Source organism: Solanum dulcamara, chromosome 10, assembly GCF_947179165.1.
Source record: "Solanum dulcamara chromosome 10, daSolDulc1.2, whole genome shotgun sequence".
In the NCBI taxonomy this organism is placed as follows: domain Eukaryota; kingdom Viridiplantae; phylum Streptophyta; class Magnoliopsida; order Solanales; family Solanaceae; genus Solanum; species Solanum dulcamara.
In genome coordinates this window covers 6,717,456-6,743,697 of record NC_077246.1, presented here as the reverse complement: position 1 = coordinate 6,743,697, position 26,242 = coordinate 6,717,456, and the positions used below count along the sequence as shown (strand labels likewise).

At 34.0% G+C, this 26,242-nt stretch overlaps 3 protein-coding genes across 4 annotated transcripts; 1 reads left to right on the top strand and 2 right to left on the bottom strand.

Moving 5' to 3' along the window:
- The first annotated feature begins 233 nt into the window (after positions 1 to 233).
- Positions 234 to 650, top strand: LOC129871061 (uncharacterized mitochondrial protein AtMg00240-like). Its single transcript, XM_055945926.1, has one exon. It carries the CDS (start codon positions 234 to 236, stop codon positions 648 to 650), a length of 417 nt encoding a protein of 138 aa, XP_055801901.1.
- A 4,620-nt stretch (positions 651 to 5,270) lies between these two features.
- Positions 5,271 to 6,244, bottom strand: LOC129870862 (uncharacterized). The gene has a single exon (XM_055945737.1). The coding sequence runs from the start codon at positions 6,212 to 6,214 to the stop codon at positions 5,378 to 5,380; it is 837 nt and encodes a 278-aa protein (XP_055801712.1). The 5' UTR covers positions 6,215 to 6,244; the 3' UTR covers positions 5,271 to 5,377.
- A 2,122-nt stretch (positions 6,245 to 8,366) lies between these two features.
- On the bottom strand, positions 8,367 to 25,489 carry LOC129870064 (uncharacterized). Of its 2 annotated transcripts, none has more exons than XM_055944645.1 (14): positions 25,295 to 25,489; positions 23,340 to 23,879; positions 21,674 to 22,867; positions 21,242 to 21,569; positions 20,144 to 20,399; positions 19,848 to 20,064; positions 18,143 to 18,495; positions 17,507 to 18,046; positions 16,139 to 17,333; positions 13,819 to 14,160; positions 13,451 to 13,688; positions 9,920 to 12,585; positions 9,693 to 9,838; positions 8,367 to 8,888 (listed from the first exon to the last, which is right to left on the bottom strand). In XM_055944645.1, exons 1-14 carry the CDS (start codon positions 25,409 to 25,411, stop codon positions 8,606 to 8,608), a joined length of 8,415 nt encoding a protein of 2,804 aa, XP_055800620.1. In that variant the 5' UTR covers positions 25,412 to 25,489; the 3' UTR covers positions 8,367 to 8,605. The 2 variants fall into 2 exon arrangements, with proteins under 2 accessions (XP_055800620.1, XP_055800621.1); XM_055944646.1 differs by having other exon boundaries at positions 8,367 to 8,885.
- Between the last annotated feature and the right edge of the window lie 753 nt (positions 25,490 to 26,242).

Here is a 26,242-nt window from a genome sequence, read left to right as displayed (position 1 = left end):
ATATAACTTGTCATTTACAACGAATCATGCCATTTTAAAATTCAAAAGTAAAAGTCCTTGAATTTATGTTTGTTAGCCTATGTATAGTCCAATGTGTAAAAATACGGAATATAACAAATAGATCATCTAAAGGCATCCTAGTGAACCAGAGGAAGTATGCCTTTGAAATCATATCAAAATTAGGACTTGGATCTATTAAGCCCTCATGAACACCTCTAGAAGCCAATACAAAGATGACAACACAAGAACTTGATGAGCTTTTACAGAAAACAGATGATGATATGCTAGAAGACAAGATAAAATATCAGAGGTTGATTGGGAAGATGTTGTACTTGACACTAACAAGATCAGACATAGACTTTGCAGTACAAACACTTAGCCAATTTTTACAACACCTAAAGAAGTATCATTGGGATGCAACAGTTAAAGTGATGAAATATATTAAAAGAGAGCCAGCTCTAGGGATATTGTTAAGCAACAAGGTTTCCAATTCATTAACAGTCTTTTGTGATTCAGACTGGGCTTTTTGTCCAAACACCAGGAAGTCAGTTTCAAGATTCCTTGTCAAACATGAAAGTTCATTTGGAAATCAAAGAAACAAAATGTGGTTTCGAGAAGCTCAGCAGAGGCTGAGTACAAAAGCATGGTGAATGCAGTCTCAGAAGTTGTGTGGTTAACTGCCTTGTTGAAAAAACTGAATAGTGAAGTAACTACACCAGTGATTGTACATAGTGATAGGAAGGCTGCATTGCAAATTGCATCAAATTCCATGTTCCATGAACGCACTAAACACATAGAGATAAATTGTCACTTTATTAAACAGAAAATTCAAGATGGGCTGATTAAGACAGTGCATGTGAGTTCCAAGGATCAATTAGCAGATGTGCTGACCAAGGGACTACCACGACCACAACATGAATTCCTAGTAGGCAAGCTGGGAATGTTGAACATTTCCATACCTACTAGCTTGAGGGGGAGTGATGAAATAGGTGTAATATAATATGATAAGATGGAGGATAAAACAGTCATTACAAGAGTTAGTTAGAGTTGATTAGTGAAGGCTGTTAATATTGTTAGTTAGCACTGTACAAATGTTTGTTAGAAATTGGTTAGACGTGATAGTGGATGACAGTTGTAACAGCTTAAAGAGTAGCATATATACTCTGTGAATCTATAGCTCAAAGACTGATTAGTCTATTCGAAGCAATAAAATTCCCTTTTCCTTTTCTTCTTAGCTTAACTATTCTCTGGCTGACAATAGCAGTTGAGTAGCTATAGTTTGTATCAGATGAATGTGTCAGTGCATAATTGATATTGTATAGATGTATCTGAATCTGAAAAAGAACAAAAATGTGATTGTAACACCCCGAAAGTTGAAAAGTTGATTTGGAAAGAAGTTGTAATTTTTTTTCTGATGCATGGTCCTAGAGCCCTTTGTACGGACCATAGAAAGTTGTACAGGCCGTAGGAACCAGTCATCGATTGATGGTTGAAAATTTGGAAAAATATTGAGCCTCAGATGTTTTTGTACGAGCCAACAAAACGGCTCATGGATGGATCTATGGGTATTAGATAGGGCTCTTTAAATTTGAACATAATATGTAATTATTAAAAGTGTCGTTGCATAATGTAATTCAACGGTATACTACCGTGTTTTGTGAAATTACACACATATATTGTGTGCATATGCATATTTGTATATACAATTAAATCTTTTTATAATGTTATTATTTTGTCAGGATATTTTTGAATTGTTATAACAAAATATTAAAGTTAGTGGCGGAGCTAGAATTTTCATTAAAGATTTTTAAAATATGAAGTAAACACACGAAGAAGTCAAATGGAATTCAACATCTACTATGTATTTATAAAAAATAATTTTAATCATTATATAAATAATGTATTCGAAACCTTAGTGTTACTTGGCTCAGCCCCTATTCGGAGTTTAAAGCGATTGATGCCAAAATAAATTCATAGATAAATATATCTTACTGGATATCTAGTATAGATTTTCTTTGTTTACAATTTAAGGAATGAAAGCTTTGAACATACAAAAGTATCTTCAATCAGGAGGTCTAAAACATCAAATATTTATCAACTTACATAGTAATTTAAAAATTGAAACTAAATAAATATAGAGATGCCTATCAAACACTAACTATTAGATACACTAAAAAATGAATAAAAGAAAATGATTGCTTAAATGGTTAAGAGGAAGATACTATCTTGAAAATATGAAAGAGTAATCGACCGATTCAGAAACGCCAAAAAAAAGGAAGATCTTCAAAACTAACAAAATTATTTATTGTAGTATGCCTTGGTCAACACCATTAAGGAATAAGTAGGGTAGTTAGATTATTTAAAAAGGTATTTAAGTAATTTAACTTTCAAGTTAGTGAGTTCATATTTTTAATTTTTAAGGTAGTATAAATAGATATAAATTATTACTAAATAGTATATATTTTTATAAGTAGGGTATTTAAATTATTTAAAAAGGTATTTAAGTAATTTAACTTTCAAGTTAGTAAGTTCATGCTTTTAAAATTGTATAGATATGTAACTTTTTAAAATCTTTATCTGAGAATTAGATGTAGCGTGCAATATGGCTGTTATTTTCTTGAATAATTTACTTCGAGATGGGCATGCAAGTACTCCCTCCGTCCATCTTTATTTGTTCATTATATTAAAAATAAATTCTAATAATATTTGTTTAATTTACGAAATTAAGAGATAATTTATACCTATTTTTTAATTTATTCTTATTATTAATTAGTAGTCATTTTTTAATTATATTTTAAAGATATTATATTTATTATATTTAAAGAGTGATATGATAAAATTACCATTTTATTTATAATTTTTTTAAAATTATGAAAAATGAATAATGAATAAATAAAGATAGACGGGGAAGTAATTAAAGCAATAGGTACCTCACAAGTTGACAACAAGGGTCGGGGCTACCTCACAATTTCCTTTCATTTCATTGTTGACCTTAACTCATTAGGTCCATATAGTTGTCAATAAATTAAAGGGAATCATTATCTTAAAAATCACAAAGTTTTAATTAACATTCAATTATTTCCTTTCCAAAAGAACACGAGTACAAAACGCCAAAACACCTTTGGGAAAAAAAGTAATCTTTTTACTATTCCTTATTTAGGAATGTATATATAATGCCAAAGGTTTGAAATGTACGAGGTCACATCATTTGCAAGTTGATAGGCATGAGCAAGCATATTATATTGGCTATTATATTGACTTGGTGGTCTCCTAAAGCTGACACTAATTTTTACTTAAGTATTTTAAATATGTTTTGTTAATTTTAAATACATATAGTAGAGTTCTGTTATGTTATTTTGATACGTTTTTTTTATAATCATTAAAATTATTAAGAAGAGTGTAACTCATTTATCGATGACATGTCAAAATGACGAATTAAATGAAGACATATGACATATATATCAAAAATAATTATTAAAAAAATATTGTGAATTTTAATTTTAATAGTTTTAAAACTATTTAGTTAATTACTTTTTTAAAAAGAAGAAGATACATTTCAATAATTAAAAAAAAAAAATTACAGCAACATCTTCATTTTTTTTCTCATCATCTCTATATCTGATCCTCATCTAACCATCATTAATGGCTTCCTCGTCATTCCAATGCAACACAACTTTTCTTTGTCCATCTTATCTTTGTTGAACTTTCTCCATCTCCCTCATCCACCTTTTATCTTCTCCACATAGGCAGTCCTTCTCCCATTTCCTTTTTCGAATTAATGCCAACATATACATGGAGAAAAAATTATTGAAGATGGTTGAATAGAATTTGAAATTGTGAAGAAAAGAGATGAGGAAAAAGATAAATCTGAAACAATTACAAAAAAAAATCAGATTCAAAAGATAAGTTACAAATTTAAAATAAAAATGAGAAAAATGATGACAAATTCATTCTTTGATAGTGTTAAAGACTTCTTCTTTTTCTAATACAGTTTAATTTTTAATTAGATTAAGACGCCGATTTTTCCATTCTATTCATTTGGGTTGTTTGGGTTATGAAATTTGGTGTTTCTAAGTGACGATTAAAGATTTTTTTTATGTGTTTCTTTTGTTTTGGTTGTTGATAATGGAGAGTTGCCGGATGTTATGATAAAAAATGGTGAGAAGAAGTTTCCGGTGATTGATGGTGATGAAGCTCACTAGATTTTGTTTGGAAAGATGAAGAAGATGAGACTATATGCTTAAGTATTTTTATTTTCTTTTAGTTAAATAAAAAAAATAAAAATAATAGTCAAATTTTAGCTTTTCACGCGCTCAAAGTAAGTGTAATACACACAATGTGCCAAGTAAGCAAAAAAGTGTCAAAATGACACAACGAAATCCTATTATAGGTGTTTAAAATGAACAAGGCGTACTTAAGATGTCTAAGTGAAAATTGATGTCAACTTTAGAGAAACATCGATGAATTCAACCTATCATATTTAATTGACTCAAACAATATAGTCAGTCTCTTAAAAATAAAAATAAAAAACATTAAATGCATCTTAAAGCTATTTTCGGATAATTAAGTCGAATACACACTATAACTATTGAACGACTTATTACCTTTTTACATATATATCAGAAGTGAATTTAATTATCCTAGTATCTTTTTATTTTTCAAACATTTTCAAAACTAAAAAAATAACTTAAAAAGCTAAAAGATACTTCAAATAAATCAATCCAAACACCCGACCCAATGTCTAATGGAGGCAACAAGAACTATTGATGGCGAGTCACATCGAGCCCTGAGCAACCAAAAGATCTTGTTAGTATGGTTAGAGCAACCAATCAATATTAAGATTGGGCCTCATGTATATCTCATTGTGGGGAGGGAGCCTGGGGGTGGGGGTAAATGAAAAACTTACATAAATAAGCTAAGCTATCATAATTGTTATTAGTAGCTATAATTTGCTTTATTACAATTCATCAATATAGTTAGAGGAAAACGAGAGTTTGGAGAGAGATGAAAAACGCTAGATACATGTTACATCAATGAATATAATTTGATACATAATGTATCACTTGGAAGGAAAGAAGAGAGACGAGCGAAATTTGAGAGAGATGCTAGACGTAGGTTGTATTCGACGATCCCTATTAGTAACTCAATAATGATTACTCATTTTTAAAAAATAAAAATAAATCGGGTAGAGCAAAAGGGATAGGAGATTACAAAATCAAATTCTTATCAAATTGAAAGTTCAAATAGCGAATCAAGTAACCACTTCTCTGCCCAAATGAATTCAACAACTTTAGAAATTAATCTCATCAAGTAACAAGGGAAATGTATATATCAAACAAATAAATAATTACACATATTGGAAATAATCAGATTAAAACTACTGACGAGGATTTATGTACACTGAAATTGTATCATCAAGGCCATAACAACCATGCCAACCAAGTACAGTTTGCTTATATGGTAAGAATGTTTTCTTCTTCATATCTTTCAACACCTCCCTCTTCATCTTATAATGCAATTCATGAGCCGAATTCGTACCCATCTTCTTCCTCCTTGAGCTCAATCCCTCCTTCTTCACGTCTTCTTGACGTGCTTTCTTCACCATCGCGTACTTATTTAACTCTTCCGTATTACTACTAGCTCGACTCTCAGAAGCACTTCTGAACAACAACAAGTCTTTCAATTTCCATCTTCTGTTCCATAACGATATCAACGATGAAACAGAGGACTCTGTTTTTTCCGAATCAATACTATTTTCATCATTTTCATTGATCAACAGAAGATCCGATACTCTCATAGGAGATAACGATCGCGTTGCTTTGTGCCTACTCGAACCTGCAGAAGGATTTAATTTAGAGTTTTTATCGTAATTTTCTTCTGATATTGTTGTTTCAATATCTTTCTTCTTTTGTTTGAATTTCGATGACTCATCAAAAGATACTACTGGCTTTAACTTGATTTTTCCACCATCAAATAACTCGTCAGCTGCTATTGTAGTTTTCTCCATTATTTCATGTCCTCTAAATTCAAAAGCGAATTCATTTGTATCATCATATTCGTCATGACTAACGTTAGTTTCTCCGTTAAGTGCGGAGATACGAGTAGGGCTAGTAGGGGCACTATAAAAAAACATCGTACCAAAATGTTGAGGACTTGAAGGTGCACTTATATAAGGAGAAGTACAAGTACTGTTGAAATTGAAATCTGTATTCATTTAATTTTTATGTACAAGAAATTGTTGAGAGAAATGGGAAATTAGTTTGAGAAAAAAGTAGAGAAGAGAGAGTGATTTATATAATGGAGTGGGAAAATACAAAAGATTGAAATTTTGATTTTTGAAGGAAAGAGGAAGGAAAGTGAATGATTTTGATTTGAATTTAATTAGAGATATATTAATTGGTTTAAATTTTTTTTCTACTTTTAGTGATTAACCAACCACAAAAGAAAATGCATTGAATATTAAAGGTTCGTTTGGTTGCTAGTTAAAAGCTAGGTAGCGATTGATTATTTATTTTTATTTTTTTGTCTTAGTAAATTATAAATTCCCTCATAATTTAAATATGTAGTCTCTTAGTTCCTTTTTTTTTACTAGTCAGAATTTTCTCTTTGAGAGTTAAACAGGAACTTTGAACTACATTTTAAAATGTATTATTTCATCATATTGATATGAAAACAATTGCAATTTATAGTTTTTTTATATAGTTTTTGAATATTCAAATTTTAATTTTAAAATATTAAATTTTTATAATCTAATTCACCTTTAAAAATCAATCAGATTGACTATCGAAAAACAAAACGTGAAAAACTATTGTATTAGTTATGTGAAACTCTTAATTGCAACCAAAAACTCTATGTGGTGTGTTAAAATTTAAATATAGCGGAAAAGAAAGATACATCCTAATCAGCAACCAAATGATATCTTAGGATGTGTTCGATACGGAAGAAAAATGTTTTTTCGCAAAAATGTTGTCAAAGAAACAGTGATTTAATTTTAAACTTATTTTTATATATTTGGTAAGTAAGCAAATATACCAAAAAATATTTCGTATGATATAGACAAACACTGTGGGGATGAGAGTGGAGGGTAAGAATGTGGGGTGGTGGGGGACGAGGATAATGAGGAGGCGTGCATTTGATATATTTGTTTCTTCTATTTTCATTAGGGAATTTCGTTTTTCTCAGAACTTGTTTTCTTGAAAATATTTTTCATATTTTCAAGATTACTGTCCAACGAAATATTGAAAAAATGAAAAAACATTTCTAAAAAATGGTTCTTTCATACCAAACACACCCTTAGATTATTATATTTAGTTGGTTTAGTTAGGGTCAGAAATGTGGTGCTGCTATATATAATCAACAATTGTACCCAATTTAAATATTTGAGATTATGGATGACTAGACATTAATCTTTCTTCCTCAATTTAACAGCCAGCCAAACAAGACAAGAAAAACAACAAGGGAAATTAAAAAATAGAAATTTCAAAAAAAATTATTGTCACGTTTTCAACCAAATGTTTGTCCCTTATTATTTATTTATTTTAGTTATTGGTTTGTTAGGTCAAGAAATTGATAAGTCTAAATATACATATATATTTTATCATATATAACAAAAAAATTATATGAGGTAATCAGATGTTAATATTTAAAAAGAAAAAACGAATTTTTTTCTTGTGTTTGGGTCAACATAGCACGTGAGATATTAACATTATAAAACGGATAAATTTTTGTTTTTTATTAATAAACATGTTCATGGTGTGCTTTTACCTTTTTATAAATCATTTGGGACAGTTGACATATAGACAAATTGTCATGTTATTTATTTAGATTCTAGATGGTCGATCATTGTTGATCTTCATTACTATGCAAATACGAATATTAATTGAAATATAGATTATACATGATTTTATATATAATGGAAAGCTATCATTTCTACAGATTAAAGTATGATTTCTTTTTTTGCACGTACCAAGTACTATATATAGCAAAATAATCCTCAAAATTAGATGCCACGTATATCGTTTACTCAATCATGTATTAATGTTTTTATACATTCAAACCAAGTGACAACTAAAAATAGAAAATCACAAGTATTTTAACTAGAGTTTAAAATACTTTGGCTACTAGATATTCAGCTAGGCAACATATACATGAGTCCTAAGAACAATATACTACATATACATGAATCCAAGTTGAATATACTATCTTTATATCGCAACAAAACGATCTCTCACAAATTATGAATCTTTTAGACCACGGTCTGAAGTTTTTTTTTTTTGAGTAAGATAAAAATCATATAAGAAAATATTAAACTATAGATGACAAGCTGGTGTTTTATCTGTAAGGTTGAATAATATATGAGTAAAACATTAGACCAAATCTAATATTGTAACTTTTAAAAATATGAACAAAATCTAAATAGTAGCTTAAGATAAGGACATTTGAGTAAATCAGTCCATATCACATTTACAACACACAAGGCAAATACATAAAAGAGTTCACTTTACCTTCCTTGCATTTACAACATCAAGATTGCATAAAAAGTGAAGAATATCATAAAAATTGAGAGCCCTATTCCTATACTCTCTATATTGTTGCATGATAGTTTTTACTTCTTTTTTCCCTTTCCCTTTCCCCTTTTGGATTTCTTGGACTTGGCCTTCCCCTTATCTGGCTGCTTGCTTTCAGTAACCTTGTTACTGCTTTCAGAATCGTCGGCGACACACGGTGACTCAATTTCCTCATCTTCAACACACAATGTATTTCTCTTTTCCTCACATGAATCCTTCTCTGTTGTTGGTACAATGCATTGATTCAATAAAGCTTCAAGCTTTGGCTTTCTTGACAACAAGCTCTTCAATAGTTGTTCAGCATTAGCTACTTCTGAACTACTGTATTGCATCAATGCAACAATTCATCAAGAGTTTTTATTCATAAAAAGATGGAACTATTGCTTCGACACACTTATAACTACTACAAAACATGAAAATACCTACGAAATTTATCTGTAATCCATAGCTAATATGTCACTAAATAGCTCCTAGCTAATTATATTTTCCTATAGTCTATTGCTGAATGGAATTGTTTTGGATTTTTGTTGTTTAGCTACTATGAAATATTTTCTGTCACTAATTCCTGTTTTTTTGTAGTGTTAAAAATGTCCTTGCAAGCATGGCAACGAGTAGAAATACCAAGATCAACTTGAAGAATATATTCTTTCCGAGTATGTGCTATGCAGGAAGTAGTTAGCACAAAATATTTGTAATTAGGACAACGAAGACATACCGGTGTAATTCCACAAGTGAGGTCTGAGGAGAGTAGTATGTATACAACCTTACCTCTACCTTGTGAAGATAAAAAGGTTATTTTCGATAGGACATTGCTATAAACGAAAAGGGCTCAAGAAAGGATTACATTAGGAGCTAAAGCTACAATTCCAAAGATGGCGTGCTTCTAGCATGAAAGAATCTTTACAAAATTGATTTTACACCCTAGCATATATTTTGAACCTAAGCAAATTTCATCTTGACAACCGCAACCCTATTGGCCCCTTACGATTCAAGTTAATTATTGGGGAAATGTGTGGAATCAATTCGGACAAAATGAACTCCCATCCATAAATACTAGTAGTTTGTAATGGAGCCACACACACAAAAAAAAAAAGTCGAGTACACGATGGTTAGAAAGCAGCTTACCTAGTATCCAAAAATGAATGGAGTTGTTGCAACTCCTCAAGCATACTGTGCACTTCCTCAACTAGGTCCTCACCAGCGTCAGGCTTCTTCACCGCGGGCAGAGTAATGACAGCAGTCATGAACTTTATATGCATCTTTATTTCCTCCTTAAAAAATAATAAGTTTAGTTCCTAGCAGACACCTTTACAACTTTCCAAGTTATAACTGAGAGAATTAGGATTAATTACCTTCATCTTCTGAGCAACAGTTGAGGTAGTTCCATCATTTTCACTGCCAATAAGCTTTAAAAAATCAGATACTTCCCGAAACAAGTCCCAATTCACTTGTTGCAGATTCTGCTCCGACAGAGGAGAGACTTCCGAACATGGAGTTGTCAAAATCTTCGGTTGGTCACCATAATCCGAGGAAGAAGTAGCAGATGAATTATTCATGACTTCGGGAACTGAGGAATTAGGACCTTGTGGCTCATTTCTAGTGGGAAACAGCGAGTCAATAATGTCTTCTGAATTGCAGTTTGTTCCCAACTGCACATGAATGACATTAGGAAACTTTGTGGTAGTATTCTCACGCATGTTAATAAACAAAAGAGGATCTCCAGCAATCTGAAATGCTTCCCCGATTACACTGATCTGGATGTCCTTCCGCCCCAAACCTGATACAAGAATGCCATAAAAATCCTTCGGAAGCTCGTTCCTAACAATGTTGTTTCTGATCAAATGGAAAAGATCATCATAGTATTTCCCGCTGTTCACACACAACAAGCATAGGACAACAACCAATCTCATAACCAATAGCTTATAGTATACCTCAAACCTTATCCCCGATTGTGTAATCCATAGAGCTGTACTGCCTTTATCGAAAAGGAATTGTTTCACCATCATAAGAACAAAATTATAAAACATTTCCAAAGATTGTCTGTTTATAGCAACCTTGGAAGTGTGTAGGACCTCAGATTTCTCGGAAATCAGCCATTCCACCAATGAAGATTTTGTAGTGAAAAAGAACCCTTTAGACTGCGACACCAAAATCAGAAAGCGCTCAACAAGATACAAGAAACAATCAGGGGAGATATAGTCAAATAGTCTGATCCAGTTCACACTATATGTATCTTGTAATGCTTTATAAAATTTCTCAACTAATGCGAACTCCAAAGCTTCACTTGGAATATTATCTATAACTTCCCGAGACTCGGAAGTTTTGCCTCCACAAGCATTGTCTGATTGAGATTCTTCTGGTTTTGTCACTCTAATGCAGCTGAGAATTTCCATGAATGATTTCCATGAATCTGTTGGAACTCCTCTTCCAACAATTTTCTGGTACAAATCTTCCGAAGGTTTTCCGGAGGCAAGCCATATCATCATCACCCTTCCAATCTGTCCATAGCTCAGAACACCTCTGGTGTTAATATTTTGATTGATGAATTCTTGAAGCAAGTCACGGGAAAGCTTTGTTCTCCTTAGAGAAATCATATTCTCCATCAATGATTGTCGGGGGTCAAGAGGGAAGGCTTTTTCAAAGTATTTGGTAGACAGTGTCAAGAAATTCCGTATTCTCTTCTCAAAATTCTTTGAATCAAGCTCCTTGGACTCGCTTAAAAATTTTGCAATCTCATATATGTTTAGAAGGCATGTGCTTTGCCGGAAAAGAGACATAGAAGTTGCAGCTGACTTATAGATGGACTCGAGAGTTTCCAGAACCTTCAAGCCAACAATAAGTAATTCGGTATGCCAGTGCTTTCGAGCAGCATAAATAAAATGCCGAGCATCAGTGAATACCATATTTTTGCTCTGTCGAATGAAACTTCGATGAATGTTTTTAACCCATTCAGCAGCAGGATGCAACAGTGCATATGTAACATTAAGCTCATTCAATTGCTGCCTAGCACCAAAGTAATTTACACAGAAATTACAAAAGTGGTTATATTCACCGAAGTTTTCTATGTCAAGGCCCTGAAGAGATTCAAGAAGATCAAAGATAGTCTTCTTCCACAAATTCCAAAAGTGAAGCAGTGTCCTGACACTAACTTGGCTGCATATAATCAATTCTTCTGAACTCAGTATATTCGCTGATATATTATCATCCCAAATATACTTCACCGCGTTATTTTCAAAATGAACATCCAATATCTTTCGACAACACAAAATTTCACCAATTAGACTGTTGCAACTCTGAGACGCGATGAAAATGTTCTTCAAGCCAGACCAGCCACCTGACTCATTTGATAAAACTTTAACCACAGTGGACGTGGTTTTAAAGTTGGATCCAAGCCTCGCAAATGACATGGCCTTATCCAAAAGTTTCGTCTTTTCCGGGAATGGCTTCAAAGGCCAACCTCTACCTCCTGAGATCCATAGAGAGTTGGACAGAACATAAAGCAGAACAAGTGAAAATGCCTTGTCAAAATCCCCAGCCTTCTCTATCATATCCGCTTCATGTAGAATATTCCCTGCCAGCCGAGCAATTTCTGCAGCTTCAGTGAAGTTTCCTAATTCTTCTTCTAACAATAGCAGCTCATCAATGCACCCGAAAGACTTCAAAAAATTACGTTTCATGTCAATTGTAGGGAATGCTTTCACAAATGTCATCATGGAACCTCTGTCGTTGAGCTCAAAATAATATAACGCGCAATTTCCCAAGAACTCCTCCTCAATTTTGTCAATGTCACTCGCTCTTTTCTCCACGGTACTACTCTGAGCAGCATCGTGTTTCCAGTACTCAACATATTGCAAGCCCAAGTCAAAACATTTTCCTTTGGTACACACTGATAAGCACTCTGAGAAATGATTGCCTTTTGCATAAACTCTTGCAGCCTGCTCATAGCATCCAGCCAATGTAAAACACTCTGCAGCTTTTATTAACTCAGGTTTTCCACACCTCTCCAAATAAATTTGTCCTGCAGATAAGTTTAGCAGGTTAAATAAAAGATCAAAAAACAACATTATTTAATCATGATGTAAGGTTACCATGACGCAAAGCAAGACCGGGAAAGGATTTTCTAGTCATCAACTCAGAACACAGATAGCTCACAAAGAGAAAAAAGAGAAACACTGTATATTTGTCACTGGAGCAACAAGTCCAGCAGATAACCATGACACTAGTACAAAACACTTGTACCATTTAACTGATGATTTTACTTTGATATTTTGTTCCAAGGAATGACGGGGCGGGGGGGATTTGCAGTAAAAAGAATGTAAGTCATATAATTAGTCCATAGAGGCCGTTTTTAATGATCTAGAAATCAGTCTAGAGAAAACCCTTTGGGTGAACTGCAGCCTTCACCAGACATAGTTCTCTTGGCACAGGACTAGAACTTAAACAAGTCCCTAGACGTCTACCTAGAATAGAAGTACAGTTCATTATTCTTTACAGAAAAGTTCTGAAATATATATTACTAGAGCTCACAATAGGATACAGGTATTTGATACTTCCTCCGTTTCAATTTGTCTGTCTTGTTTTAACTTGACACGGGGTTTAAGAAAGAAAAGAATATTTTTGAGTCTTATGGTCTTTAACTAAAGATATATAGAATCTACCAAAATACCCTTTAATCTTGTGGTCTTTAACATGCAATGTGGAAAAACACATTCCTTTCGGAACGGACTTAAAGGGAAAGTAAGACAAACAAATTGAAACGGAGGGTACAAATGGAAATGAAAAAATATTCTATAATATAAACAATACAAAGGTACACAATTGAAGAGGGAAAGAAAATGCCTAGCCAGGAAGGAACTGTTGAGAAAGTAAACACCAAATGTTACCTGCCCGTTCATACTCCTTTAAATCATAAAAACATTCTGCTGCTGCCTCGAACCTTCCAATCGAGTCAAAAATTTCAGCCGCCTCACGAAGGTAGGTGCAAGCCTCTTTGGAATTCGAATCACAAATTCGCTCAGCTGCTGCCCTGAATCCAGCTGCCTTCGCTCTTTTCTCCCAATTCCTTTCTCCTGCTTTTTCGAAGCACATGATTGCCATCTCGTAATTCTTTTCCCAATAGAGCTGCATAATAACATCAAGGCACAAAATCAGGGTCAATTAATACTCAAAGGCAAACAAAGGAACATGATAATGAAATTTGAAAAAAAAATGAATTTGTTAATGGACATAAGGCAAGGCAAATCAACTTGACCTTCACTCCCCTCGACTTCCACTCCTCTGGAGTGCTAGAAGTTTGCATAGCTTGTGCAAGTGAATCATCTATCTGCCTTGTTTCCACTAAACACAACCTTCTCCAGTAGTCAAACATAGGCTTGGAAAATTCTTCGATACTCTCACAAATCCATAACCTTTGTCTTGTTCGAGTGATAGCAACATAAAGCTGTTTTAGTTCAGAACACAATAGACTATGTCGTTCTTCAGAGAAACATGGGAAGGATATATCAACTACACCTTTTTCTTTCATGAACTCATATACCACTCTCCACTGATTTCTCAGTGGGGATGACCCAAAAAAATTGTACAGCAGTACATCCTACAAAAGAACAAAAAAAGAAATATGATCTTCAAGGAGAGTTCAATAGAACGGAGAATAAGCTTTAGCAGAGGATGTAATCTAATCAGCATGTTTTCAGTGTTTGAGCTTTTTAAACAACACATTTTCAATATACCGTTCTTTGGTAGTAAAATGTAAAGTTAATTTTGATAAATTAGTTAGTTACGCCATTCCACCCTATACCCAAGAGTGCTATTACAATCCTAATGAGCTGTGAGCCAGGAAATGTGCCTCAAACAAACCTAAAGCCAGAAATATTTACCTTGCAACTTTATGGTCAGACGAACTTCATATAAATATGTTAGTGTGACATTTTAACATTTTATTAAATTGCAATTTTAGCAATTGTCCATTGATGGCATTTAATGTCTTCTTTATTCTATTTTTCATTAGTGCATAAAAATGTCTTCCATTATTATCTTTAGTCAGTGCAAGATTATTCATTCCATTATGTATTTTTTAACCTAATTATTACTAATAAGTGGTGCACTAAATCATAATGGTGCACTAAATGATAATGATGGCATTCCATTATTTTTTCATCTTTGAATGATTTCCTCTCCTATTAAATAGAGAGGTCTTCTTTGATTTGAAATGTAAGAAAACATTGAGTGAGTTAAGTTTATCTAAAAAGAGAGTTCTTATTAGTTGAAGGGAGGAGTTCTTTTTGTGGAGTTTTAAACTCAACTCTTGTCCAGAATTTGTTGAGTTACATTTTGTGATAAGTTTGTTGTATCCTGGAGGGGACAAGTCAAGAGTACTACTGCTGGACCGGTGAAAAGATTTGCTGCAGTGGGCTTGAATCTACTTAAAGAAAGCGAGATATCCGCGCCTCAATCAAGAAGTGAATCTATTTTCTTTATTTTATTTTTCAATTGTAATTTGTAATCTTGTAATTTCACCAACAAAATATAAATAATATATAGATATACCTGCATTAATAACCTTCATATGATTAGTACTTTTGTGAAGTACTTGAAAGAATAGACTTTCCACAAGAAAGTAACTTCATGCAGTTTATCTTATTGGAAATTTATTGCATAAAATGTAAAATTACGACGACTTTGATGAATGCACTTTTAGCTTTGAAACTCAAATGTAGGCAAAAATTTAAGGAAGATGGTCAGAAACACATCACAAGATAAAGAACAAGATAGTTCATAGCAGCAATCCAGCCAAAAACTGTCTGTCTGACATCTTCATTTGCCTTGATGCACATGCATCTGGCAGGTCAACTCTACTTTACTAGTGGGGGTTGTCCATATGAATCAGTATTTGTCCAATCAATTCGGATTCATTCGCTCTTCATTTTACTTGATGCACATGATTTAACAGGTTAACCAACCAATCTAAAACTAGACTTCAATCCCAAGCTAATTGGGGACTATATGAATCTACCTTCGTTCTCTCTATATGGTCCATCTCATTCCAATACTAAATGACAACTCCCTTGATATTAACTTATGCATCTTACTTCAATTTCATTACAATACAAAATAACTGCTCCCTATGTTTCAAATTATATGACTTCCCTTTTTCAGATTGTTTCAAAACGAACACCACTTTCTATATTAGTAATTCTTCATCTCAACATTGCATATGGCATGTCGAAGACTACAAAATTCAAAGAGAATTTTAATACAATATACACATTCAAAAGTCTCTTACATTGAGATCAATCAAACAAAGACAGGTAAAATGAAACGGAGGGAGTATATGTTCAGGCAAATTAAGGGTTCTCTGAAACTATCAACCAGAGGTAAATCTTGCTACTTACTTATAATGTACTTCCACAAAAGAATACCAGTAGATGGGACAAGTAAATGATCCATGTGCAGGAAACAGTTATGAGGCTTATAAAAAAACTAGCTAGGCTACACAGAAATATGTAGAATATCATTAAAAAGAAAACCGATTTGATTGACACTAATAATAATTGAGCAAATTTAGGACTTGCCTGAAATTCCAAACCCTTGCATTCAACAATAGTCAAAATAAGTGCTTGCCTTCCAATATAACCAGATATTTCCTTCTTCGTGGATTCATCCCGCACTAAGATAACCTGTTCTGCACCAAAACCTATCATTTTTTCTCCAACACTTCCAGTATTCCCAAAAATAGTTAGAATTGCATTCTCGTCAGCTCCAGGCTTCAGCAATACTGGAGCCTCACCATAAATAAGACTTGTTTCTGGTTTCAAGAAATCAACAGAGTGAGGGAAATAATGACAAAGCAAATCAATTACACTCTGTGCAAGTTTGAGTACACCGGCATGTGTCCGGAAGTTTTGAAGCAACTGAAAAACAGGTGATAGATGTCCCTTGTCTTTTCTAACAGCAATTTCTTCACCCTTTGAATCCATCACAAACTCAGTATAGAATAGATTCCTAATGTCTTCAAACCTGAAATCTATCCCCCTAGCAATTGTTTGTGCTGTATCACCAGAGAAAACAAATCCTTCTTCAACATTTCTACAAATATATTTGAACAAGGCTATCTGTCTCATTGTGAGATCTTGAACTTCATCAATATATACAAAATCTACTTTGTCACCATCGAGATACTGAGACTTTAGCCGACTATGAAGATCATTAACTAAATCAGCTATATCATATTCACCACGCTCCATCTTCATCTTTTCATAATCCTGAAAGATACCATATATTCTCTCTCTTTTTTCTGCACTTAGAGAAGAGACTCGATGTTCGGACATTGAACTATAAACCTCTTTGCTGAGTTTCCCATCATAAAAATCTCCTGCTTTTAATCCTCCTTTTATATAAGAGAGAACTTCAGTAAACACCCTTGAATGATCAAGATTTTTTGTCAACTGAGTATTGAAGTGAGGCCAATACAAGCTACAGAAGCGTTCATAGTTGACCTCCTTCTCTCTTATGAAAGATCTTAGAGCAGCTGACCTCAAACTTTTGTCTTCAAACATTTCCCACTTCAACTGGAACCTATCAAAGTAGGAAGCACCTATGGTTCCATCAAGCATCAATAAGAACTTATGAAATGTGATCACAAGTGGGTATTTCATGTAAGGAATGCCAATAAAAGAGTTTGGAATATCTCTAAACTGTGTCGTCCCATCCAAATCATCAATTTCAAGCAAGCTGCTTTCTGCTGAGAAACTTCCACCACAAGCAAAGCTGCAAAATTAAGAATGCACACCTCTAAAGTAGACAAAAATAAAAACTTATTGAAGTTCATAGCCACAACAACATGCAATTAGAAATGTGAAAACCATGCAATCAAGGATCATTTATGCAACTTACTAAAGCAAGCAGCTCCAGTAAACTCAGACAACAAGATTAGGTCTCACCTTTTCAACTGAGAAATCTGCTGTTTGACAGCATAACAAAGTTTCGAACTAACTGTCACGAAAAGTTGGCGCAGTGTTCCCCTGCTAGTCTCTCCTACACATTGAATGTCCTCATTTACTTCTCCATCACATTGATTTACTTCTTTGTTCCATGCTTTATTTACTCCTTCAACAGAATTGTGATGTTGTTGCTCCTTTTGCAATAACTTCATGGTCAAAACAGTTGTTTTTCCTGTGCCTGAGCGACCAAGGATGAAACTGCTTCTACTAAATTGGATGATCTCCCTCTCTTCATTAGTAACTTCAAAAGGGAGTTCTAATGCTTCACCATGGTGATCAGAGAGCAAATGATTGACAACACCAGATGATAATGAGTAAAACTTCATTAATAACAAGCTTTCACTGACTCTTGAATTTTCAACATAACTTCTACCATCTACCGCACCAGTTGATTCATGATTCAATTGGCTCTCACCAGTAATGCTTTTATACTGACTAATCTCACGACAAAGCTTCCAAATCTTCGGAACTTCCAAGTTCCTGTACAAACATGGGATCATTAAAATAAAATTTACAAGAAACAATTGTAGTTCATCGTAATATTTGAATCTATAGAGCACAAAAGAACCAGTTTACCCCTCAAGACACTTCTCCTTACAAAGTTTAATGAATTCATCAGTGTACATTGAAAATATGTTATCAAGACGTTTCTTCAACTTTGCAACTTCCTCCAAGGGCAATATATCCCAAACCCTCAGCACTTGAGTATAGGTGGATTCTTTCTGAATATCAACCGAGCAAACGACATACCGGCCTTCAACCTTAAATTGATTTACAATTTGAGATGAGCTCTCAGAAAATGAATCCAGAGTCTTTCTTTTGGGACGCCATCCACTAGCCAGCTTAACCATAAGATTTATCACAGATTTCCTCAAGCGGGAGGATGATAGCTTTCCAAAAGATTTTCTAAAATTGTCACTGAAGAGTACCTGAACAACCATGGGGAAGACAATACACCATGATGACCAAGTAAACTCATTAGTACAGGAATCAAAAAAATGTATTTGTGTGTGACAAAGACTGACCAAAGTTTGGCACCTTCAGTGAGTGAAGCCGGCACTAAGAAAGAACAAACATATAAAATGGATAAAGACAGATGTTTGCATAACTATGACTGATGCAAGTAGAACACACAAAACATAGAATTATAGGTGCACCAGCCCGGGAGGAACTCTCCTGGTAATGCTAATGCAAGATGTCACTTTAGATGTGGAACACAATTGTTCCAAATGAAGATGTAAAGATATGACACCTGGGCCTACTCTACCCCAAAAGCTAGCTCATGAGGGAAAGATTGCTCAAGTCCATATAAGGAAACCACCGGTCCATTCCCCAATCAATGTGAGACTTTTTACCCACTCTAACACCCCCTTTCACACCTAGGCCCAAATGGAGCATGGATCGGGAGCCCAAACGGCGATGAACTTGGCTCTGATACCATGTAAAGATATGGCACCTGGGACTAACTCAACCCCACAAGCTAGCTCATGAGGGGAGGATTGCCCAAGTCACCAATTTGAGACTTTTTACCTACTCTAACAGAAGTAAATCATAAGAAATACAGCATGCATAACCCATTAATGTATCAGACATGCTACACGAACAAACAACCAGAAGTGATTGGAAACACATGAGCCACCTATGACAATACAAGTAGATATAGCAATATAAAAATGCAGTATTTTATCCTCAGTTAAAAACTTTTGAAGATGAGAAAGAAAACCAACTACTAATTTCTTCACACTTTACTGATTGCATTAAACAATTGTGAGCAACATAGAAGTATATATTCTTTTCACGGAAAGGGCCTAACGAACCACACTAGGAGTTCAATAAAGGGCAGCCCAGTGCACTAAAGCTCCCGCTATGCGCAGGGTCCGGGGAAGGGCCCAACCACAAGGGTCTATTGTACACAGCCTTACCTTGCATTTCTGCTAGAGGTTGTTTCCAAGGCTTGAACCCGTGACCTCCTACTCACATGGCAACAATTTTACCAGTTACTTCAAGGCTCCCCTTCCACACTAGGAGTTCAATATACAAGAAAAATAACAAAACGGAAAAAGGAGCATTGTGGACCAAACACTCAAGTGTTGAAAGTTCATGGTGCCATAACTTCATTATACTTGGACATTAACTGACCTCGTGTCGTATCCAACTACAAAGTTGTATTAAGAAAAAGCAATTAATGTAAAAAAGCAAAATGCAACCTCTGGACTATAACGATGTTAGTGACACAATTCTAAAATTTACAAAGCAAGAGAACTAAAGCACAAGATTGTACCTTCCATCTTTGAGATTTGAACAGAATACTCTCTGCATTAAGTAAGTCATCCAGCTGATCATATTCTTTCTTAACATCTAAAATTGTTGCCCTCAAGTCATTGTCTTCCTCAGCATGAAAGAAGCACTGACGATCCTTAGTGTCGTGAACTAATGCTTGCCAGATAGAGTTACTCTGAAGTAATGTTCGCTCATTGCCAAGAATCCATACACAATGCCTACAAGAATAAAATTCTGAAACGTCTGCTTAGAAGAATAAAGATTTAAATGTGATGAAAGTGCCAAAAAGATCCATACCGAGCCCTGGTCAAAGCAACATTAGTCCTTTGAAGACTAGACAAGAAACCGATTGATCCGGCTGAATTAGATCTCACAGTAGATATTATTATAATATCTTCCTCTCCTCCCTGAAATCCATCGACTGACTTCACCTTAACTTCGAAACCATCATGGGTATCATACTTCTGTCCAAGTTTACCTTTTATAGCCAAAACTTGTGCAGCATAAGGTGATATAACACCAATGCTGAGTTTCTTCTTGGAGCTACTCCAAGCTGCAAACAAAGTATAGAAAAAGATAACAAACCAAAATAAAAGAACAGAAAAGAGTTTAAGCTTACAAAGAACCACCCATGCAAACCCAACAACAATATATCCAGTGTAATCCCACAAGTAGGGTATGGGGAGGGTAGGATGTACACAAAACTTATCCCTATAATTGTGGGGTAGAGAAGATGTCGTCACAATTAAACATTTATTAAGAGAGCGGAAACTTAATATTTGAAAGAGTGCAGTTGTGACAAAACAAATCAAGTTGTGTGTATCACTCAATCAAGTTTTCAAGTGGAGGTTTCGCAATCAAAGACTTAATGACACAATCCCAAGCACAGAATTTGGGACATAAGGTTTTCTTCATTAAAGATTCTTGCACAATCACAGCCTCGTTTGCAGCTCCTAGTTCTAATCAAAAAGAAAAAGATTTCATGAATCCCAACTTTTGTAGTTTTTTTAGAATAGTAACAATGAGAATCCCAACCTTTGTTGTTTTTGTCTTTAAAACGCCTTCTCTTAATTCTACAATTTGCATGGTTATAAAAAAAACAATTGGCTATTAACTCAACATAGGCACTTTGCATTTTAGCTCCAATTGATGTACATGAACCAGATATATTCACTAAGCCTACGTTTCTTTTTGGTGGTGAAGAAATACAGTTTAAGGATACCTCAAGCACAATACACTTGCTTATTTTTGCTACTCTAGGGACTAAACTATTCGATACCATAAATAATGTTGATTTCAAGAAAGGTACATGTAGTTATTAAGAAAATAGACAAAAGAGCATTTCAGGAAAAAATTCTAACCACAAAATTGTAGGTTTCGTTAATATGACTATACCTTCATACAAGTTACGCACCATCTTCATCACTAAGGCCACCTCAACCATATTCCTTCGGCTATGTCCATCATCATCCATTTCTTCTTTACCCAACGGAACATTTATAAAGGAATACGGGCAAAAACACCTTCCTGGAAGATATTTTTTCTTATACGTTTTATGCTTTACATCAGGGGCATCACGAATTTTCTTATGATAGAAAGCTGAATTTGGGAATTGACTAATTGATGGATGCATGCGGTACTGTATGTTAAGCAAGTGTTTAGAATGACCCAGCAAACTAAGTCTTTCAAAAAGGCTCCTTCCAAAGCCAGCTTGGTCAGAAACCTGTTTAAGAGTAACAGAATTGTGTTAAAAAAAAATTATAGTGACAAGATATCCCTTGCACTTGAAATTCCTTATGTTACACGCACGAAAAGCAGCTAACTTACTTGACTCTTAACTGCTGCAGGCAGTTGACACTCATCGCCTACCAAAACAGTATGCCTCAGACATGGCAGTTGAAAGGGTATGACAGATTCACACTCCTTCAATTGAGCAGCTTCATCAATGACTAGTAAGTCAAATGGCTTCATATCCAATGAATGAAGCTTATACGAACTAGAAGCTGTACAAAAAACCAAGGAAGCCTTTTGTATACAGAACTCCCTAATCAACTCCTTACTCATTGCACTAGGAAGATTCAGTTCTCCAAGAGATTTGCTAACATCTTTCAGAGAAACAAGGCACTGGCTTCTTAAAGAAGGTAATGAACACTCTCCCAAAAATATGTTGGAAGAGACTTCAATTGTTTGTTGACACGAAAAGAGTTTCTTCAGTTCTTTAGATCCAACATTCTCTTGAAATAACATTCCCTCCAAACAATCAAGTAGGGAGATAAGGAGTAGAATTTTTTCAAAATTCTCCTCCCGAATAAGACATAATGGTAGATGAGTACAGAATATAAACATGCATCTTCTCAAAGACGAAGCTGTTGAATTAAACCGTGATCTAGCAAAATCAATCAATGAGCTGATTTTTTCTTTTTCCTTCCGGGCTTCCTCTTGATCAGCAAGTTCCTTGAGTTTGATCAACTCATTATCAACATATATGTCATAATCAGAAACACAATCTTCAAGAAACCTGCTCGTGGAACTTATACAGTGTTTCCAACCAGTCACCGGTCCGAGGCACTCCACCAGCCTATCAACTCGATAATCAAGGTAAATCTCCTCAATATCTTGACCAACTTTTAGCCGTTGCTTATTCCCAAACAAGAGAACGTCACCCAGAGGACAAATATACATTTCTGCAGAAGGATTTTTAAATGATTCACGGATCAGTTTAACCAACCGCGAAGCCACTTGTATTATTGCTACATTTGTTGGGGCACAAGTAAGAGTTCTATACTTCATTTTCAATAGTATGAAGAGCATGACACTCGTCGTCTTAGTCTTTCCAGTACCAGGTGGTCCCCATATGAGTTCAACTGAAGGCTTGTGACTACACTTCAACGAATCAAGAGAGGTCAAGATTGCATCAGCCTGCGAATCATTCAACTTAGACAACAGATCGTTAACAACATCTCCAGCTGGTCCATCATTCATGGATGCAGAGCAAACATCACATTTATCCTCGCCCTCTTTCTGCACAGAAACAAATGTCTTTTTTCATTCTCAAAATCAACTAAGAGAAATAGATACTGAAAATAGGAAAATACAAGCACACATTCCAAATCCATATGTACACTTCTGAAGGAAGAAAACAGCAGTTGAGGCTGCATCTGGAAAAAAGAGCATGTCTCAGTGTTTTTTCCCAAGATTGACAAGTAACATATAGCTTTTTTTTTTTGAGGTCCAACCGAAAAAGTAAATATATTAAGTTACGAAAACAGTACAATGAGTACTAGAGTGCTGTAGTGGTTTACAGAACTACCTAAACTTGGAGGTGACTTTGCATCGAATTATTATGAAAAGGGAGTTTTGGGGGGGAGGGGATAGCAGTACAAGGATATGTCTACTCAAGGGATAGCACTAAAGAGGCACCTAACAGATACTAATGTATTGTCCATCATTGAATAGGTTATAAGGCAGGGAATTCAGAAGAAAAATTACTTACCTCATCCCCACTGCACAGAACTTTCTCAATAATGTTAAAATTCTTTCTCATACTTAATGCACGCCATACTCTCTTACTCGGTAGCACATTTACCAAATACACTATATAGAACGATTTTCGCATTCCCTCATAAATCTCAATATCTCGATCAACTTTGACTTTAAAACTAGTGGATGCAGTTAAATCATCATTCTCATCATCATGAATGCTAGTTACAGATGCAAATGTCCAATTCCATCCGAGCCGTAGCAGGTCAGAAGCAGTCTCCGGTTTAGCATCTGAGATAATGACAATATCTCCAGGCAACGTTCGATAAGGCTCCTTTCCGTCACCAGATAAATTCCTCCAATAGTCAACTTTGACATCAAAACATAGTGATCCATCTGGTTTCTCATCAAAGGTGATCAATTCACCAAAAGGTGCATTGTTTATGACTTCCAAAGAAGAAGCAATATCAGCTCGTGTTTCTTCCAGTAAAGGGAAGCGAAACGATCCCAGGTAATGATCCACTGATGCAAATGATTCTGGAATCTTCTCAACCTATAAAACAGGAAATTTTCAATTAAATGAGAAACAAGTAACTTCTTTTGGAACTGTGGGAAGCCATGCATTTCATTAACTAGTTGGTAGCAATAATATATATCTACTTCAAGGCCAAGATGCTTTGATAAATACACTATTACATGAGGGTAAACAAGCAACTTGTTTTATCTTTAAAATTTTTGGAGAACATTTTAAGTTCATTAGAAATGATGAAAATGACTTCCCTAGTCAAACTAGGAAAAACAAGCTCCGCAAGTGGCATTTCACATTATTGTCTCTTCCTCACACCTCCATAGCCCCATCGCCGCCGCCACCACACCTTACCCCTATTCTCTATGGTGTTTGCCTAGATTATACACAAATACTCTTGAAACAATAGTTTCTGCTTACACACCAAACACAATATAATAAGTTAGAAAATCACTTGTTTCCTGGAAAAACATTTCCAAATAAATATGCATTTTCCTTAGAGAAAAACAATCAAGAAAATAAGCATAAAAATACTGATTTCTTTGACATCTTAAATGATATTTCTCTCTATCTTTTATTGTCACTAAACCAGTAGATGTGTGACAAAATTACTATTAAAGATCAAGAAAATCATAGGGAAAAATGTCTTCAGAGTAGACAGAAATTAGAGACTGATGGAACTTCAGGAAGGATAAATAACATCTAAGGAAATCCTTCTTTCCAAATTGCAAACAAAATATTGTACAAAACATCAAACAACAACATACCCAGTGTAATCGCACATGTAAGGTCTAGGGAGAATAGGGTGTACGTAGACTTATCCTACCTCAAGGAGGTAGAGAAGTTATTTCCAAAAGACCATCATTTCAAGTAATGCAAAACATCAAACATGCAACATTTTCAATAATTTTAACAAATAAGCTTCCCAATCACTATACTTCATAGGATACTAAAAGGCAAAAAGCTTGTAGGTCATATTGAGCCTAAAATACCACAGGCCATGAAATTAAGAGGAAAAAAAAACATTAGACATTCCATTGTTTAAGGAAATAATCACTCCCTTTCAATTTGTTTGTTCAATTTCTCTTTTAATCTGTTTCAAAAAAAAAATATATATATATATATATATTATTAATAGATATTTGTGTGTATATATATATATATATATATTAACAACTTTTTAGTTTTAACTTTGTACACATATCTAAGACCAAAGATTAATAGATATATCTATATATTTTAACAACTTTTTAGTTTTAACTTTGTACACATATCTAAGACCAAATATTAATAGATATATATTTTAGTACACTCAACAAATATTTAGTTTATCAGTATTATAATTTCTTACATTTCATGTCAAGTCAAAATACTGATAAACAAATTGAAACAAAGTAAGCTCTTTCAAGACCAAAATAAGAAGCCAAAAAAGAAAAACATACCTGATTTTGATATAGAGTGTCATCAAGAATATCTTGTATAGACCATGAGAAGACCAAATCCATGAAGTCATCTTTAGGTCCTCCTTTCTTTTTCCTAGAATTACAACTTCCTTCCATCCTCTGATTACCCAAAAGAAATCTTCTATATATTTTTGTTTATATACTTAAATAAATGTCAATGTCCAAATTGCTGCATACAGAGGAAAACATGAAATTAAATTTTATAATAACATATACTCCCTAGTAGTGTGCCCAAAAAACAAATAGTAAAAGGAAAAAAAACAAAGATGGATTTCTTCATGATGAAGAAAAAAAAAAGATGCGATCAAATGTACGTACCAGGAAAAAGCTAGGAATATTAGTCAATTAAAAGATGATCAAATTAAACTTTCTTACTTTTTCAAAGTTAAAAAGAAAATAATGTATTGAAGCAACTATTTGTACGACAAAGAGGAAAGCTGCTAGAGATATGTGTACGTTTTTTGGAAAACTAAACAGGCAGTCTTTTCATCTTCAACAAAGAAAAAAAAAGTAATGCATTGGTAGGATCAAAGACACAATTATCATCAAAACATTTTTCACATTTTTTCCATCGTACTTGTGTAGCGTATTTTTGTTAATAATTTTTTTTAGAAATTTTACAATATATGTTATTTTTAATATATCAAATCAAACACGGCATACAAAATATAATATTAATCTCAGCATAACTAAAGCAACCATTCAGTATTATTCTTATACACCCTATCAAATGATCCATAAAGTTATCTCGGAATTATAATTCTGAATCTATATTTAACTGAGACAAATTATACTACATCCGTCACATATTAGTTGTCATGTACACTAAAATTATTTGTCCCAAAATAGTTGTCAATTTAAACAATCAAGAGACAATTAATTATCTCTTTTTTTAATTTTGCTCTTAGCATTAATTATTCTAGAATT